Raw genomic sequence first — 14,092 nt, forward strand, 5'->3', positions numbered from 1 at the left:
GTTTCAAAGAAGAATCGTCCACAGGAAGAGAGCTAAGGTTTTCACTGTTAGTCATCAAACAGCCAAGCCCACAAGATTCAGAATTTCAGGACTATATTCCCCTTCCCCATCTCTCCCAACCAAATACACGATACTAACTGTCGTGTGGTTGGTACTGAAGGGTCTGTTTCTGCGTTTCCAGACGTGCTCAGGCACATCCGAAGCCTGGGATTCAGTGGGACCTCGGTGATCTCCTGCCCACTGCAATCTTCAGTGCTCCCGTGTTTGCAGCCCAGGGAAGAGACTGGGTAACCACTACTGATTCTGATACGTACTGCGTTCTGTCGGCGAAACAGGTAGGTCTCCGCTGAAGCGGTTTTGCGTGAATTGTCATGACGCCATTCATGTCACTATAAAAGCTGTTGGAGAAGCGATGAATCTGAGAACAGTAAAAAAAAAAAAAAAAAAAATTACAAATGCCCAGTGCTGTTCCAATGACTGACGCTTGTCCGAAATCAGCAGGAAACACACAGCACGCTCACCAGCTAACTGGAGGAAAAACTAATAAAGTGGAGATATTTTATAAAGATGTGGGCTGAGACATTTAACAACGAACTGCTTAATTCCCCGACAGTAGGGACGTTCAGCACACCTGGCCAAAAGTGGCCAGAAGTGAGGGAGAGGTTCCTGCACCCAGAGAGGGTAGCTGCACGGGGTAGAAACGCCACCAGCCCAGGGTGACCTGGCAGGGAGGCAGCGGGGAGGCTGCAGGGAAGCAGAGCCGTGCTTCAGTCTCCCCCCAGGCTCTGAGATCCCAGAGGCTGGAGGGCAAGGAGCCCCGGTGTGGTCAACGTGTATCAGCCTCTGGTAACTCCAGGGTGAGGAAGGCAGAGAGAGAACTGGGAGCAGCACAGGCCGGGCATCACGGCTCCTGGCTAGCCTGCTTGCCTGGACCTCTCCTCTCCTCCCCTCCATACTTGCCTGGGTTCTCTTCCCAGAAGCAGTGAGATGGCCTGGGCCCTGGAAAGCTTCCGTCTGAATCCCAGCTCTGACTGCTTCCTGATTTGTAATTCTCGAAAGCTTACTTTGTTCTTAGAGCTTTAATGGCCTCATCTTTACATTGGGGAAAAATCATATGTACTTCACAGAGCTATTGTGAGAATTAAATGAGATGACAGAAAGCGTGAGCTAAGGGCTAAGTAATTCTCAACTCCCTCTTCAGTCCCACAACATGACCAACTAGGATTTAAAATCATTTACCTAGATGACAGCTTGACAGGTGCAGCAAACCACCATGGCACATGTATACCTGTGTAACAAACCTGCACATTCTGTACATGTATCCCAGAACTTAAAGTAAAATTAAACATTTTTTAAAAAAATAATATTTAGATTCAGGAGAACAGGATTTCTGGGACTGGAATTCTGTTCTAGTTCATGAACAGATGTGGCCACCACAGTCATACGCAGAGGAATAACTTAAGAGCTTTCATAATTACCACTAGAACATCTTGAGTATTTCAAAACAGGCTCTATTTTTATTCTGTTAACTTTGCTGTCCATTTATTTTTTTAACACTTATCCAAACAGAGTAATTATAAACACAAAACAGCTATTTTAAAAATGCCTCAGCTTCTAGAATTTCCGTATTTTCCACGTCTGTTTATTTTGCCTAATATTAAAAGGTTCATCCACTGCTCTTTTTGTGATATTCATGCTACCTATTTTTTTAAAAGTGGGAAATACTGTATTGAGCTTGTCAGAGCCGTTTAAAGAGACCCAAACAATACAATAAGCAGGTAGCAATTCCACAAGTTTCTCTAGAACAGCAAAGGCACAGAGGACTTCTTGTAAAGCCCTCACACGAGCGAGTGAAACAAACCTCGGAGGCGCTCTGTTCTCCCCACTGCCCCCTGAAGCGGGCCTGTGTCCTTTCAGTCTCACAAAGACCGACGGTTTAGGTGCTCCTGTGCCAGGTGCACAGTTTTGCTTTTGCTTTGAAGAGCCTCCCTTCCTTTCCCACTTTAACAAATCACACCTATCATTTAGGGCTTGGTTCATATTTTACCCTACTCTGTGAAAAGTATATTTTTCCTCTGACCCCCAGAGCACTTAGGATCCAAAACACATCTAATTATAAAATATATAGAATCTGATTACAAAATATTACATCTAATTTTAAAATTACACAAACATCTAATTATGAAGGATTATATATACTATCAATATATAATTAGCATCTGATTATAATAAAAGGTAACACTTATTGAACGTCCACTCTACACCACACACTAGACGAAATGTTTTCTCTCCCTTAATTCTCACAGCTTCCTACCTCATAAATCAGGAAACTGAGGTTTTGAGAAACAGGGACTGATTTAAAATCATGGAGTATTAAATAAAGACGTCAAGCTCAGAACCAGTAGTCTATATATGCAAGCTTCACTCTGCTGTCATTGGGGAGGTGTGCGTGTGTGTGTGTGTGGTGTGTGTGTGGTGTGTGGGAGTGTGTGTGTTGTGTGTGAAGGTGTGTGTGTATGTGTGGGGTGTGTGGGTGTGTGTAGGGGTTGTGTGTGGTGTGTGTAGGGGGTTGTGGGTTGTGTGGTGTGTTGTGGGTTGTGTATGCATGTAGTGTATGTGTGTGGTGTGTGTATGGTGTGTATGTGGTATGTGTGCATCTATGGGGTGTGCATGGTGTGTGTGTGTGGTGTGTGTATCTGTGTGTATTTGGTATGTGTTTGTATAATGTGTGGTGTGTGTGGTGTATGGTGTGTGGTGTGTTTGTGTGGGGTGTGTGGTGTGTGCGGGGGTGTGTGTGCAGTGTGTGTGAGTGGTGTGTGTGGTGTATGTGTGTAGTGTGTGTATCATGGTAGCAGTGTGCGTGTATTTGGTAGAATGTTTGGGGAATGTGGTGCATGGCTGTATGTGGTATGTGTGGGAATGGCGTGAATCATGCAGTGTGTGGTGTGTCAGTGTGTGTATGTGAGTGTACATGGTGTGTATATGGTATTATGTGTTTGAATTATTAATGTATACGGTGTGTGGTGTGTTTGTGTGGGGAATTATTATTGGTGGATGTATACAGTGTGTATGAGTAAATTATTAATTATTATTGATATTATTGAGTGGTGTATTATTATTAGTGGTGTATCTAGTGTGTAATTGGTGTGTGTGTGAATTGTGTCTAGTGTAATGTGTGACAGTGTGAGTGTGTCTATTATTGAATTATTGATATTGAATTGCTGTACGGTGTGTGGTGTGTTTGTGTGGGGTGTGTGGGGCGGATGTATGCAGTGTGTATGAGTGGTGTGTGTGGTGTGTCTAGTGTGTGTGAGTGGTGTGTGTGAGTGGTGTGTCTAGTGTGTGTGAGTGGTGTGTGTGTGGTGTGTCTAGTGTGTGTGTGACTGGTGTGGTGTGTCTGTGTGGTGTGTGTGGTGTGTCTAGTGTGTGTGTGGTGTGGTGTGTGTGAGTGGTGTGTATGTGGTGTGTCCAGTGTGTGTGTGGTGTGGTGTGTGTGTGTGGGAATGTGTGCAGTGTGTGGTGTGTCTAGTGTGTGTATGTGAGTGGTGTGTGTGGTGTGTATGTGGTATGTGTTTGGTGTGTGCTGTACGGTGTGTGGTGTGTTTGTGTGGGGTGTGTGGGATGTATGCAGTGTGTATGAGTGAATGTTATTGGTATTGTCTGGGTGTGGTAATTGGTGTGTGTGAGTGGTGTGTCTGAATTATTATTGTGGTGGTGTGTGTGTGGTTATTGTCTGAGTGTGTGTGACTGGTGTGGTTATTGTCATGGTGTTAGTTATTGTCTGGTGTGTGGTTATTATTGAGTGGTGTATGTGGTGTGTCAATTATTATTATTATTAATGGAGTGTGTGTGTGCTATTAGTTATTATTAGTTATTATTGATTGTGTGGTGTGTCTGAATGTGTGGTGTGTCTAATTAATATTATGAGTGTATGGGGTGTGTATGGGTTATTATTGTCTAGTGTGTGGGAGTTATTATTGTGTATGATTATTATCTAGTGTATTATTGAGTGGTGTCTAGTGTATTGGTGTGTCTGAATTATTATTAGTTATTGGTTATTATTGTATGTGGTGTGCGGTGTGTCTGTGTGTGTGAGTGGTGTGGTGTGTGTGTGGTGTGTGGTGTGCCTAGTGTGTGGGTATGCTGTGGGTGTGTGATGTGTCTCGTGTGTGGGTGTGGTGTGTGTGACTGGTGTGGTGTGTGGCGTGTCTAGTGTGTGTGTGAGTGGTGTGGTGTGTGGCCTGTGGTGTGTGGTGTGTCTAGTGTGTGTGTGTGTGTGTGAGTGGTGTGGTGTGTGTTGTCTAGTGTGTGTGTGAGTGGTGTAGTGTGTGTATGTGGCGTGTGGTGTGTCTATTGTGTATGTGTGAGAGTGGTGTGGTGTGTGTATGTGGTGTGTGGTGTGTCTAGTGTGTGTGTGGAGTGGTGTGGTGTATGTGGTGTGTGTGGTGTCTAGTGTGTGTGTGTGTGTGTGGTGGTGTGGTGTGTGTATGTGTGGTGTGTGTGGTGTGTGTCTAGTGTGTGTGTGGTGTGTGTGTGAGTGGTGTGGTGTGTGTATATGTGGTGTGTGGTGTGTCTAGTGTGTGTGTGTGTGTGAGTGGTGTGTGTGTGTATGTGGTGTGTGGTGTGTCTAGTGTGTGTGTAGTGGTGTGGTGTGTGTATATGTGGTGTGTGTGGTGTGTCTAGTGTGTGTGTGTGTGGTGGTGTGGTGTGTGTGTGTGGTGTGTGTATGTGGTGTGTGGTGTGTCTGGTATTGTTGTTATTGGTTATTGGTGGTGTGGTTGATGATGGTGTGGTGTGTCTGGTGTTTGTGTGGTGTGGTGTGTCTAGTGTGTGTGTGTGGTGGTGTGGTGTGTATGTGATTGTGTGGTGTGTCTGGAGTGTGTGTGTGTGAATTGGTGTGTAGTTATGTGGTGTGTGGTGTCTGAATTATTATTGGTGTATGTGGTTATTAGTTGTTATTATGTGGTTAGTAGTTATTATTATTGAATTGTGTCTGAATTATTATTGTGGTGTGTATGTGGTGTGTAGATTGTATGGTGTGTCTAGTGTGTTGGTGTGGTGTGTCTAATTATTATTGTGTGTGGTGTTATTGTATGGTGTGTGAGTTATTAATCTAGATGTTAGTGTGGTGTGTGTGTGAGTGGTGTGGTGTGTGTGTGTGGTGTGTGTCTAGTGTGTGTGTGAGTGGTGTGGTATGTGGTGTGTGGTGTGTCTGGTGTTATTGTGTGATTATTGATATTAGCATGTGGTGTGTGAAGTTGTGTCTAGTGTGTGTGTGGTGTGTGTGTGGTGGTGTGGTGTGTGTATGTGGTGTGTGGTGTTGTCTAGTGTGTGTGTGGTGTGTGTGTGGTGGTGTGGTGTGTGTATGTGGTGTGTGGTGTGTCTAGTGTGTGTGTGGTGTGTGTGTGAGTGGTGTGGTGTGTGTATGTGGTGTGTGGTGTGTCTAGTGTGTGTGTGTGTGTGGTGTGTGTATGTGGTGTGTGGTGTGTCTAGTGTGAGTGGTGGGTGTGTGTATGGTGGTGTGTGGTGTGTCTAGTGTGTTATTATTGATGATGGTGGTGGTGTGGTGTGTGTGTGGTGTGTTAATGTGGTGTGGTGTGTCTAGGTGTGTGTGTGTGGGTGTGTGTGTGGGTGGTGTGGTGTGTGTATGTGGTGTGTGGTGTGTCTAGTGTGTGTGTGTGTGTGAGTGGTGTGGTGTGTATGTGGTGTGTGGTGTGTAGTGTGTGTGTGGTGTATGTGGTGTGTGGTGTGTGTATGTGGTGTGGTGTGTGTGTGGTGTGTCTAGTGTGTGTGTGGTGGTGTGTGTATGTGGTGTGTGGTGTGTGTATGTGGTGTGTCTAGTGTGTGTGTGGTGTGGGTGTGTCTAGAGTGTGTGTGTGGTGTTGGTGTGTGTGTGGTTATTGGTTATTATTACAGGGTGTTGTTATTGGTTATTGATGGTGAGATTGGTTGGTTATTGTTGTTGTGTAGTTGTGTCTAGTTATTGTTATTATTGTGGTGGTTGGTAGTTATTGTGTGATTGTGAAGTTGTCTAGTGTTATTATTGTGGTGTGTATGTAGTTGATTAGTGTGTGTGTGGTGTGTGTGTGGTGGTGTGGTGTGTGTGTGGTGTGGTGTTGTCTAGTGTGTGTGTGGTGTGTGTGTGTGAGTGGTGTGGTGTGTGTATGTGGTGTGTGTGGTGTGTCTAGTGTGTGTGGTGTGTGTGTGGTGTGGTGTGTGTGGCCTTGGTGTGTGTTGGCAGCAGGCTGGACTCCTCAGCTGTACCACAGATTCTGTAACCGGGACAGATCCGCCATACCCGTGTTCCCTGCCCCGACGGGCAATGAAACAACCTCCTTAGCACCGACGGGCTATCGCGTGAACAAGCGTCATACTCAACCTCACCTGCGATCATATCTTCAATAAAAATGTATTAAGAGCTCAGTATGTGCTGGCCCCTGTGGGATGAACTCTCAGGTATTTCTATGATTTTATCCTCGTGATAATCCCTTGGACAAGATAATCATCTCATTGTAAGCCAAGGACACTAAAGTTCAGAAAAGTTAAACACCACGTCCAGAAGAATACTCCTCACAGGCCTCTCGATTCCTAATCCCCGTTCTTGACACTATGCTGCGGTTCCCAGTTTCTTATCCCCTAAGCTCAGCCCAGTCACAGTCCCCAAACAGGCCCCATCTTTTATTCATCCCCACCTTTGCTTGGCCTGAAATGGCCCACCCAGAGTTCTCTCCCACAAGAGCCTTGCTCATTCCTTCATGTTTCTGCTCAAATTTTACCTCCAGTGTAAAAGACCAATCCCCTCCTGTAATCACAACAAATCACTCCTTGATTATTCTACAAGGTTTGTTTTTGTTTTTGTTTTTTTGTGCGACCCTCACAGAATGTATCGCACCCGACCCTGTGTCACGGCTTTTATATCACTAGGATTCACCTCTGTATCTCCTCAAAACGCCTTAACTACCACCAATAAATGCTGAGTAAGCCCAATGTATACTCACTGATTCTTTCATCACTTTGGTGGAAAGAAGGGAGAACATTTATAATTTTCAAACTAGCTGGAAATGTTAATGGGAAAGCATTTTTTATGTCCCAAAATATAGAAAACAGCTTCACATCTCAAAGCAGCGCCATGTGGTAATTCTGTTAAATTTCATGAAATAATCACGTTGCAAACAGACCTGAATATCATTGTTTTAAATAGAAACTGATGTTTATTTTCCATCAGCCTTATTTCCACCTTGCTGGTGGCCTGTGGAAGAACAGCTTGAGACTGCTCAGTGGTTGATCCTCCTCGTTCAGGGGCCTGAGCATTGGGAGTTGAGAACAGGCTTCCCTGGCAGGCTAAGTGTTCTAGTCTGCAGTAGGGACTTGCTGAATAGGCACAGGGGGCACCTGCACATTCAGAGCAGTCTGCAGCCTCACGCTGAGCAGCAGTGCACGCAGGGGCTGGGTCTGCACCCTCGGGCTGGGCAGCAGTGTACTTGGGCTGGGTCCGCAGCCTCAGGCTGGGCGGCGGTGCACGCAGGGGCTGGGTCCGCAGCCTCAGGCTGGGCGGCAGTGTACTTGGGCTGGGTCTGCAGCCTCAGGCGGGGGCAGTGCTCAGCAGGCACTGGGGTAGTCCGTTCCCCTGAAACTCCCCCTTGGCCACAGCGGCATCAGCAGCAGGCTGCTCTTCCCTCTCAACCTCTTCAGGGTCTCTGCAGAAGCAGAGGTCGGGCGTGGACTCCCATGGGTGTTCCTGGGGGATGGTGTCACACATGCCCAGAACTCCCTGCGCCAGCAGCCACCTCTTCAGGCCCACTGAGCGAGCTCCCTTATTGCACGCGATGGCGACTTCCACACAGCGCAGAGGAGAATCTGCGTTCCACAGAGCAATGGGAGGTGGGTTAGCACAAGACGCCTGAGAGGCCGGTGATCGCCCGGGGATCAGTAGCCACCAGCAGACGTGTTTCCCGGAAGGCGGCCTGCATCTGGTGAGTGAAGGTTCCAGGAGAGAAGCGGCCAGCAGCTGGAGTGGCCCCAGTGGCAGCACAGCCCACCGGCCACTGTTCCTGGAGCACGACAGGGACCTCAGCCGGGTTCAACAGCAACAATGGCATGAGCTGCCAGCAGCAGCTTCTCCCAGGTCCCTTCAGATTTCTGACAGAGATGCCACCATTGTTCCTTTTGTGGATACACTGCTCTATCTGGAAGCCAAGGGTGGTGCCGCCTGCGTGGGGTCCTACTGCAAGGAACTTGAGGACAGCCTCGTCCTTCATGGGCAGGACGTCAAGGGCTCCAGGCATCGTGACACTGTGAAGGTTTCCCTTTAAGTCACCATGGAAAGCCTGCATGGACCCCTGTGCAGGCAGCATGGCAAGCAGCCCCAAATATCTCAATACTACAGCTTACTAGAACGGCACTCCTGACAAGCTGAGGCGAGAGACGCACAGACTGAAGGCGAGAGGGAGAAGGGTGTGAAAGCACTGACCTGGGGCGGGTTCAGACGAGAGGCCAGGGAGATGCTGTGAGCCTCGGAGCTTCCGGATGGGGAGCCACTGGCTCCATCAGCGTGAGTGTGTGGAATGAGGACATGTGGACATCTGTTTCCAGCTACTTTCAGTTTTTCTCTCTGTTTTTTCCCTTCTGTATCAAAAGAAGAAGCAATATAAGAAACATCAGATTATCTAATACAAATACTTAAAATTCACTCTTAAAAGAGAATATTTGTTCTTGAGCTACCACGAGTCCATGCTATGGCCACTATGCACGTTACTACAGAAGGCAGAGACCCGTATGGGGCAACTGGCTGCTGTAACTGTGGTTGCAGTGGCATGAGAAGTGGATTACACAGTGGGCAATAAAGATTCTCAGCACATCACAAAGCCCAACTAATTCCTTAAATTCTGGAAAAAGAACAGGATTTAGGTTAACATGATTATTGCCTTATTGTACAAATTGATTAATAAAACTAGTCATTAATGTCCATCACCGATTTTTGTTTTGTTCAATGTTATGTTTAGAGAATATTTTATATGTTGAAGTAAGATAACTAAAGGATTATTCATTTAGCTATGTTTACATTTTACATTACAGATAATGTCATGAACAATTAAAAACATATCTCTATTAGTAGAAATTAGTTAGGTAAATTATTTTTACTATAACAAAAAACGTGACTTCAAGCCTTGTTCTTGTGTATTTCTGTATGTTTTCCAGACGCGTATGCATTGTTATTTTTTGGGGGGAGATGGTCTCGCATTTTTGCCCAGGATGGAATGCAGTGGCACGATCATAGCTTACTTTTAATATTGAATTCCTGAGCTCAAGGGGTCCTCCCAGCTCAGCCTCCTGAGTAGCTGGGCCTACAGGCACTTGCCACCATGCCTGGCTAACTTTTTATTTGTATTTTTTGAAGAGACAGGGTCTTGCTATGTTGCCCAAAATGAGCTGGCCTTGAATCTCTGGGTTCAAGTAATTCTCCTGCCTTGGTCTCCCAAAGTTCTGAGTCACCATGCCTGCTCTGCATTCTTTTTTTTTTTTTTTTTTTTGAGATGGAGTTTGATTCTTGTTGCCCAGGCTGGAGTGCAATGGCACAATCTTGGCTCACTGCAACCTCCAACTCCTGGGTTCAAGCAATTCTACTGCCTCAGCCTCCTGAGTAGCTAGGATTACAGGCACGTGCCACCATGCCAGGCTAATTTTTGTATTTTTAGTAGAAATAGAGTTTCATCATGTTGGCGAGGCTGGTCTTGAACTCCTGACCTCAGGTGATCTACCTGCCTTGGCCTCCCAAAGTGCTGAGATTACAGGCGTAAGCCACTGCACCCAATCAGCCCTGCATTATTTTTCATAACACAAAAAACAATAGCGTCCTTTTTGAAGGGACTAAGGAGCACTCGTGAGTAAAGTCAGAACACCCACTTTTCTTCTCACTGACCGTGTTCTAGGTATGGCTCCTGGGGAGCTAGGAGCCCAGGGCTGAGGAACAGGGACTTTTTCTTTTCATTAAGCCAATTCTGCACGTAAGTACCTGTGAGTGTAGTTTCCCAGTGCTTTCTAATCAGTTCTTCCAAAAGTTCTACCATATTTGTCCAGACATGATCAAATACTTCCGCCATCACGGCATCTTTGACACACTCATGAGGGGAAACAGGAGGAAGTCCGAGTTTGCGCCTTTTCCTACCACGCTGAGCTGGTTTTTGTTCAAGACATTCATCATCACTAAGAATAAAAACCCACTCCAATTACTAAAATATCAAGGCTTAGAGTTAAAATAATTCTATCTACACACATTCATGTATGTACATTTATACATATATTAATAAACATTCTTTGTTAAACAGCATTGTTCTTTTTCAACATATACCTATTTTGTCAATTACACATGAATAAAACTGGGTGGGGGGAACAAACCAAGAAACCAAGTCTTGGTTTCACTGATCTTTCTCTTTTTCTAGTCTCTTCATTTATTTCGGCTCGGAGCTTTGTTATTTCCTTCCTTCTACTAAGTTTGGGCTTAGTTTGTTCTTTTACTCATTCCTTCAAGTATAAAGTTAGGTTGTTTATTTCAGATATTTCTTTTTTCTCAATGTAGGCATTTATTGCCATAGGCTTCCCTCTTAGAGCTGCTTCTACTGTATCCCGTAAGTTTGGTTTTAATATGTTGTTTCCATTTTAACTTGTCTCATTATGTTTTTGATTTCCCTTTTGATTTCTTCTTTGACCTACTGCCTGGTTGTTGAGGAGCGGGTTGTTTAGTTTACACATATTTGGGAGTTTTCTAGTTTCCTTCCTGTTACTGACTTTCAGTTTCGTACCACTGAGATCAGAAAAGATGCTTGATTTCAGTCTTCTTAAATTTGTTAAGACTGGTTTTATCAGTGTTACTTTTTAATGTGCCAATTTTCAATCATGGGGCAAATTTTTATCATGTAATAGTTGTAGTTTTTGATTAAGAACAAAATATGAATTTAGTGCAGAGGCAGGGACTCTCCTTAGGCCCTTTTGGGCAGCCAGGGATGGGGAATCTGGAGTCCCCAGCACCAGGACCGCAAGGAGCCGTGTCTGCTTTTACAAGGGAGCTGTACACCCTCTTCACTGCTCCCGCACAGGCGCTGCCTGCTGGGAATCCAAAAGCTCTGGGAGTGCATTACTCTCAAAAGATCAGAAATCTTCTGGGTGAGTAAAAAATACACAAAACACTTAATGTTCATACGATAACAATAATGTCAAATAAATTAATATTATTTTATGAGGCCAATGTCAAGTAAGATTCTATTTACTCCTCTTTTCTGTCAAAAGCGAAATACTCTTCAATCTTTCCATCCACATGGTAAACCTCTTCTTCCAGGGATGAACATGCCGTTAGGTCAGCAACCCCCGTCCCATCAGGGCCTGGCAGGGCAGAGGCTGAGAGCGCTGCTGGGACTATCTGAGAGCCAGAAATGCACAACCTATGGGGAAAAAACAGATTCCACATGGGAGTTTACAGGACACCAAGAACGCAATGCTTAAATGACCATGGCGGATCTTTAACTTATCTTTAAAGTACAGAATCCCCCCCAAAACGATTGAATATTACATTGGACAAAACTCATGTCCTTAAAAACACTTTAATACAGGCATCATTAAAAATCGTAAGGGCTTCTTAAAAGCCTAAATTATTCTACGAGTTTGTACCCTCTTTGGTTGCAGTGAAAGGACTGCATTGTGTCACGGCACACCAGATACGTGTGAATGGCATAGAGTCATCAAAATCCTCTAGGGAACAGAAATGACAGGACAGAGCTTCATTTCTCCTGCTGCCACTGCCTGGAGGCTTATAATCCATCCCAGTGAGGCAGTTTCCATCCTGCACCCAGTCCACCTTTCGCAGCGTCTTTGGAACAAACGTGGAAGGTAACTACCACGTGTGAGCATGTGTGTTCCATATATACACATATTACACATCTCTCTATAGACACACACATACGCCTATCATCAATTCAGAATCAAGAGCTTCTTACAAAAACTGTTCTCTGTATCCGCCCTTCATCAGAATCTAAATTTCCAAACTAGGTGGAGCCCAGGCTTGTAGATGAGATAAACATTAAAAAGTATAACTAAAATACAGCTAACAATACTTCTTGAGAGTCACTCATGTGAACATACTCTCTGATGTTGCTGCTGCGTCCGCAGGCACTGAGCGGGGGTCTGTGGGCCGCGGAGGCAGCGGTGCTGCCCTGGAGATGCTGGACGCCTTCGTCAGTGGGCAGGGTCAGCTGTCCTCCTAACACTCTGCAAGGTCAAAGAGAAGCTAGTAACATTTTTGATCAGACAAAGGGAAAAGGTTTGGGGATTTTAAAAGTAGGAAACAATGATTTTGAAGGCATGTGTATGATACGAAGCGTGTATGGGTACATGGGAAGCATCATGCATCATAGAAGAAGCGTGACTTTGAGAGTTTAGGCCAGATTGTTCTTCCACTGGCTCAGTCTCAGGCAAGGTTCTCAGGCTAATTTCATTTGTTTGTCTTTCACTTGCAAAACAGGATAATAATGGTTACCTTGCAGGGTTGATGAACGGCTTAGAGATCATATATGACAGACTTAGGTGTCTAAGGCAACACTGGGCACATAGAAGCTCTCCATAGATACTAACTAATGCACAGTTAAACACAAACATAACAAGAAGAAAAACATATAAATATGCACACTTGGTTATGTACCTGGCAATCTTTTCTTTTCCCACCTTCCCTCCATTTCTATTAATAATGTAAGATAGCAGTGACAAGAGTAAGACTGAGCTCCCAAATTTTTGGTGAGTGACCATCCCCAGAAAAGTGAGTTTCCACAACTAGTATCTAGTGGACATATCATACTCTTTAGGGCAGGTGACTTATCAGGATTGAAAAGAAAAAAAAAAAAAAGAAAAACTCTAGTTTGGTCAAGATTTCTGTAAAAGTTATCTCGTGAATGTAACCAGAAAATCCAGCCACATTTACATGAGTGTTCTAATTGATTCTCCCCAGATAGAATCTAGAGGAACTCAGGTAACTTTGCTAAACTGTCCTCCAGTACATTGGCTGAGTGACCGAAAGAAAAGCTTGCCATCTTACCCCATCCATATTCTCCATCTTTGATATAAAAAGTAACACACACTCCTCCCTACGTAAGGAATGGGTGAGATGGGAAGACCCATCTATCCAACCATTCCGCACATCATCACTGCCCGCCCTCGCTGTGTTCTGTGATGAAGACAGACACGTGCTGCTCACACACAGTGAATGTGAAGGTAAGAGGTGGCCTCCACCGTTCTTGCATTCATTGTATGTGTAATGCCCTTCTCAGGACGAGCCGAATTTGCTTCTTGCAAATTAAAAGGCACTTGCGTACTGGAATGTCTCAGTATTTCCTCAGACACCGTAAGAAGACAATGATCTCTCAGTGAAGGACCGTACTCTGCATCCATATTCCGACTGGGCAGGTGCTTTCAGACCAAATGTATTGATCATATCGAGGCAGGCCAGGGGTGGGCGCTTCGAAAACCCACCCCAGAGAACTTCCACCACCAAGGTCCCACCTCAGATGGAGGGATCTTCTTGTCCACTCCCCGCATTCGGCCAGCAGACTCTGGGTCTGAGGGTTCACTTTCTCTTCAAATAACATTTCCTCCACCTCCCAGAGTAACCGCTGCACTGTCTGTGCACTGGCTTCGTCAAATTCCTAAACAGAAATGCACATTTAGTTACGACCCTAAAAGTTATAGAAATGCGGGCTTCTGGATCAATGCTACTTATACATTTACCGTAACCCACCATGTAGGAGGGTACATGACATGGTAAAAAGGAGGTGGCTCTGCAGTCAGACACACCCGTGCTCCAGCTGTTACCTTTCAGAGAAATGCCATCTCACGCTGAGCCTCAGATTCTTTTACTGTTAAACAGAGAAAACTTCTACCACGGGAGTGATGAGACTCGAGAATTTGCATAGATACAGGTATAGGTGGAGGTGTTCACACTGCCATAGACATCAGCGTCGACACACAGACACACCCACAGCTGCATGTCCACACACACAGACACGCCTATATCTGTATGTCTGCACACATACAGACACGCCCACATCTATAT

The 14,092-nt window shown here is 45.2% G+C and overlaps 1 protein-coding gene across 7 annotated transcripts in view; it reads right to left on the reverse strand.

Annotated features, from left to right (window-relative positions):
* FAM149A (family with sequence similarity 149 member A) overlaps positions 1-14,092 on the reverse strand; it is a 65,298-nt gene that overhangs the window by 9,845 nt on the left and 41,361 nt on the right. For all 7 annotated transcript variants that reach the window (XM_031664114.1, XM_031664113.1, XM_031664118.1 and 4 more), the window contains exons 4-9: positions 13,543-13,685; positions 12,133-12,258; positions 11,265-11,435; positions 10,013-10,203; positions 8,471-8,625; positions 315-418 (exon numbers count right to left, since the gene is read on the reverse strand). In XM_031664114.1, coding sequence (XP_031519974.1) covers positions 315-418; positions 8,471-8,625; positions 10,013-10,203; positions 11,265-11,435; positions 12,133-12,258; positions 13,543-13,685 — 890 coding nt within the window. The remainder of the gene's footprint in view (positions 1-314; positions 419-8,470; positions 8,626-10,012; positions 10,204-11,264; positions 11,436-12,132; positions 12,259-13,542; positions 13,686-14,092) is intronic.

Source organism: Papio anubis, chromosome 3 (assembly GCF_008728515.1).
Source record: "Papio anubis isolate 15944 chromosome 3, Panubis1.0, whole genome shotgun sequence".
NCBI lineage: Eukaryota > Metazoa > Chordata > Mammalia > Primates > Cercopithecidae > Papio > Papio anubis.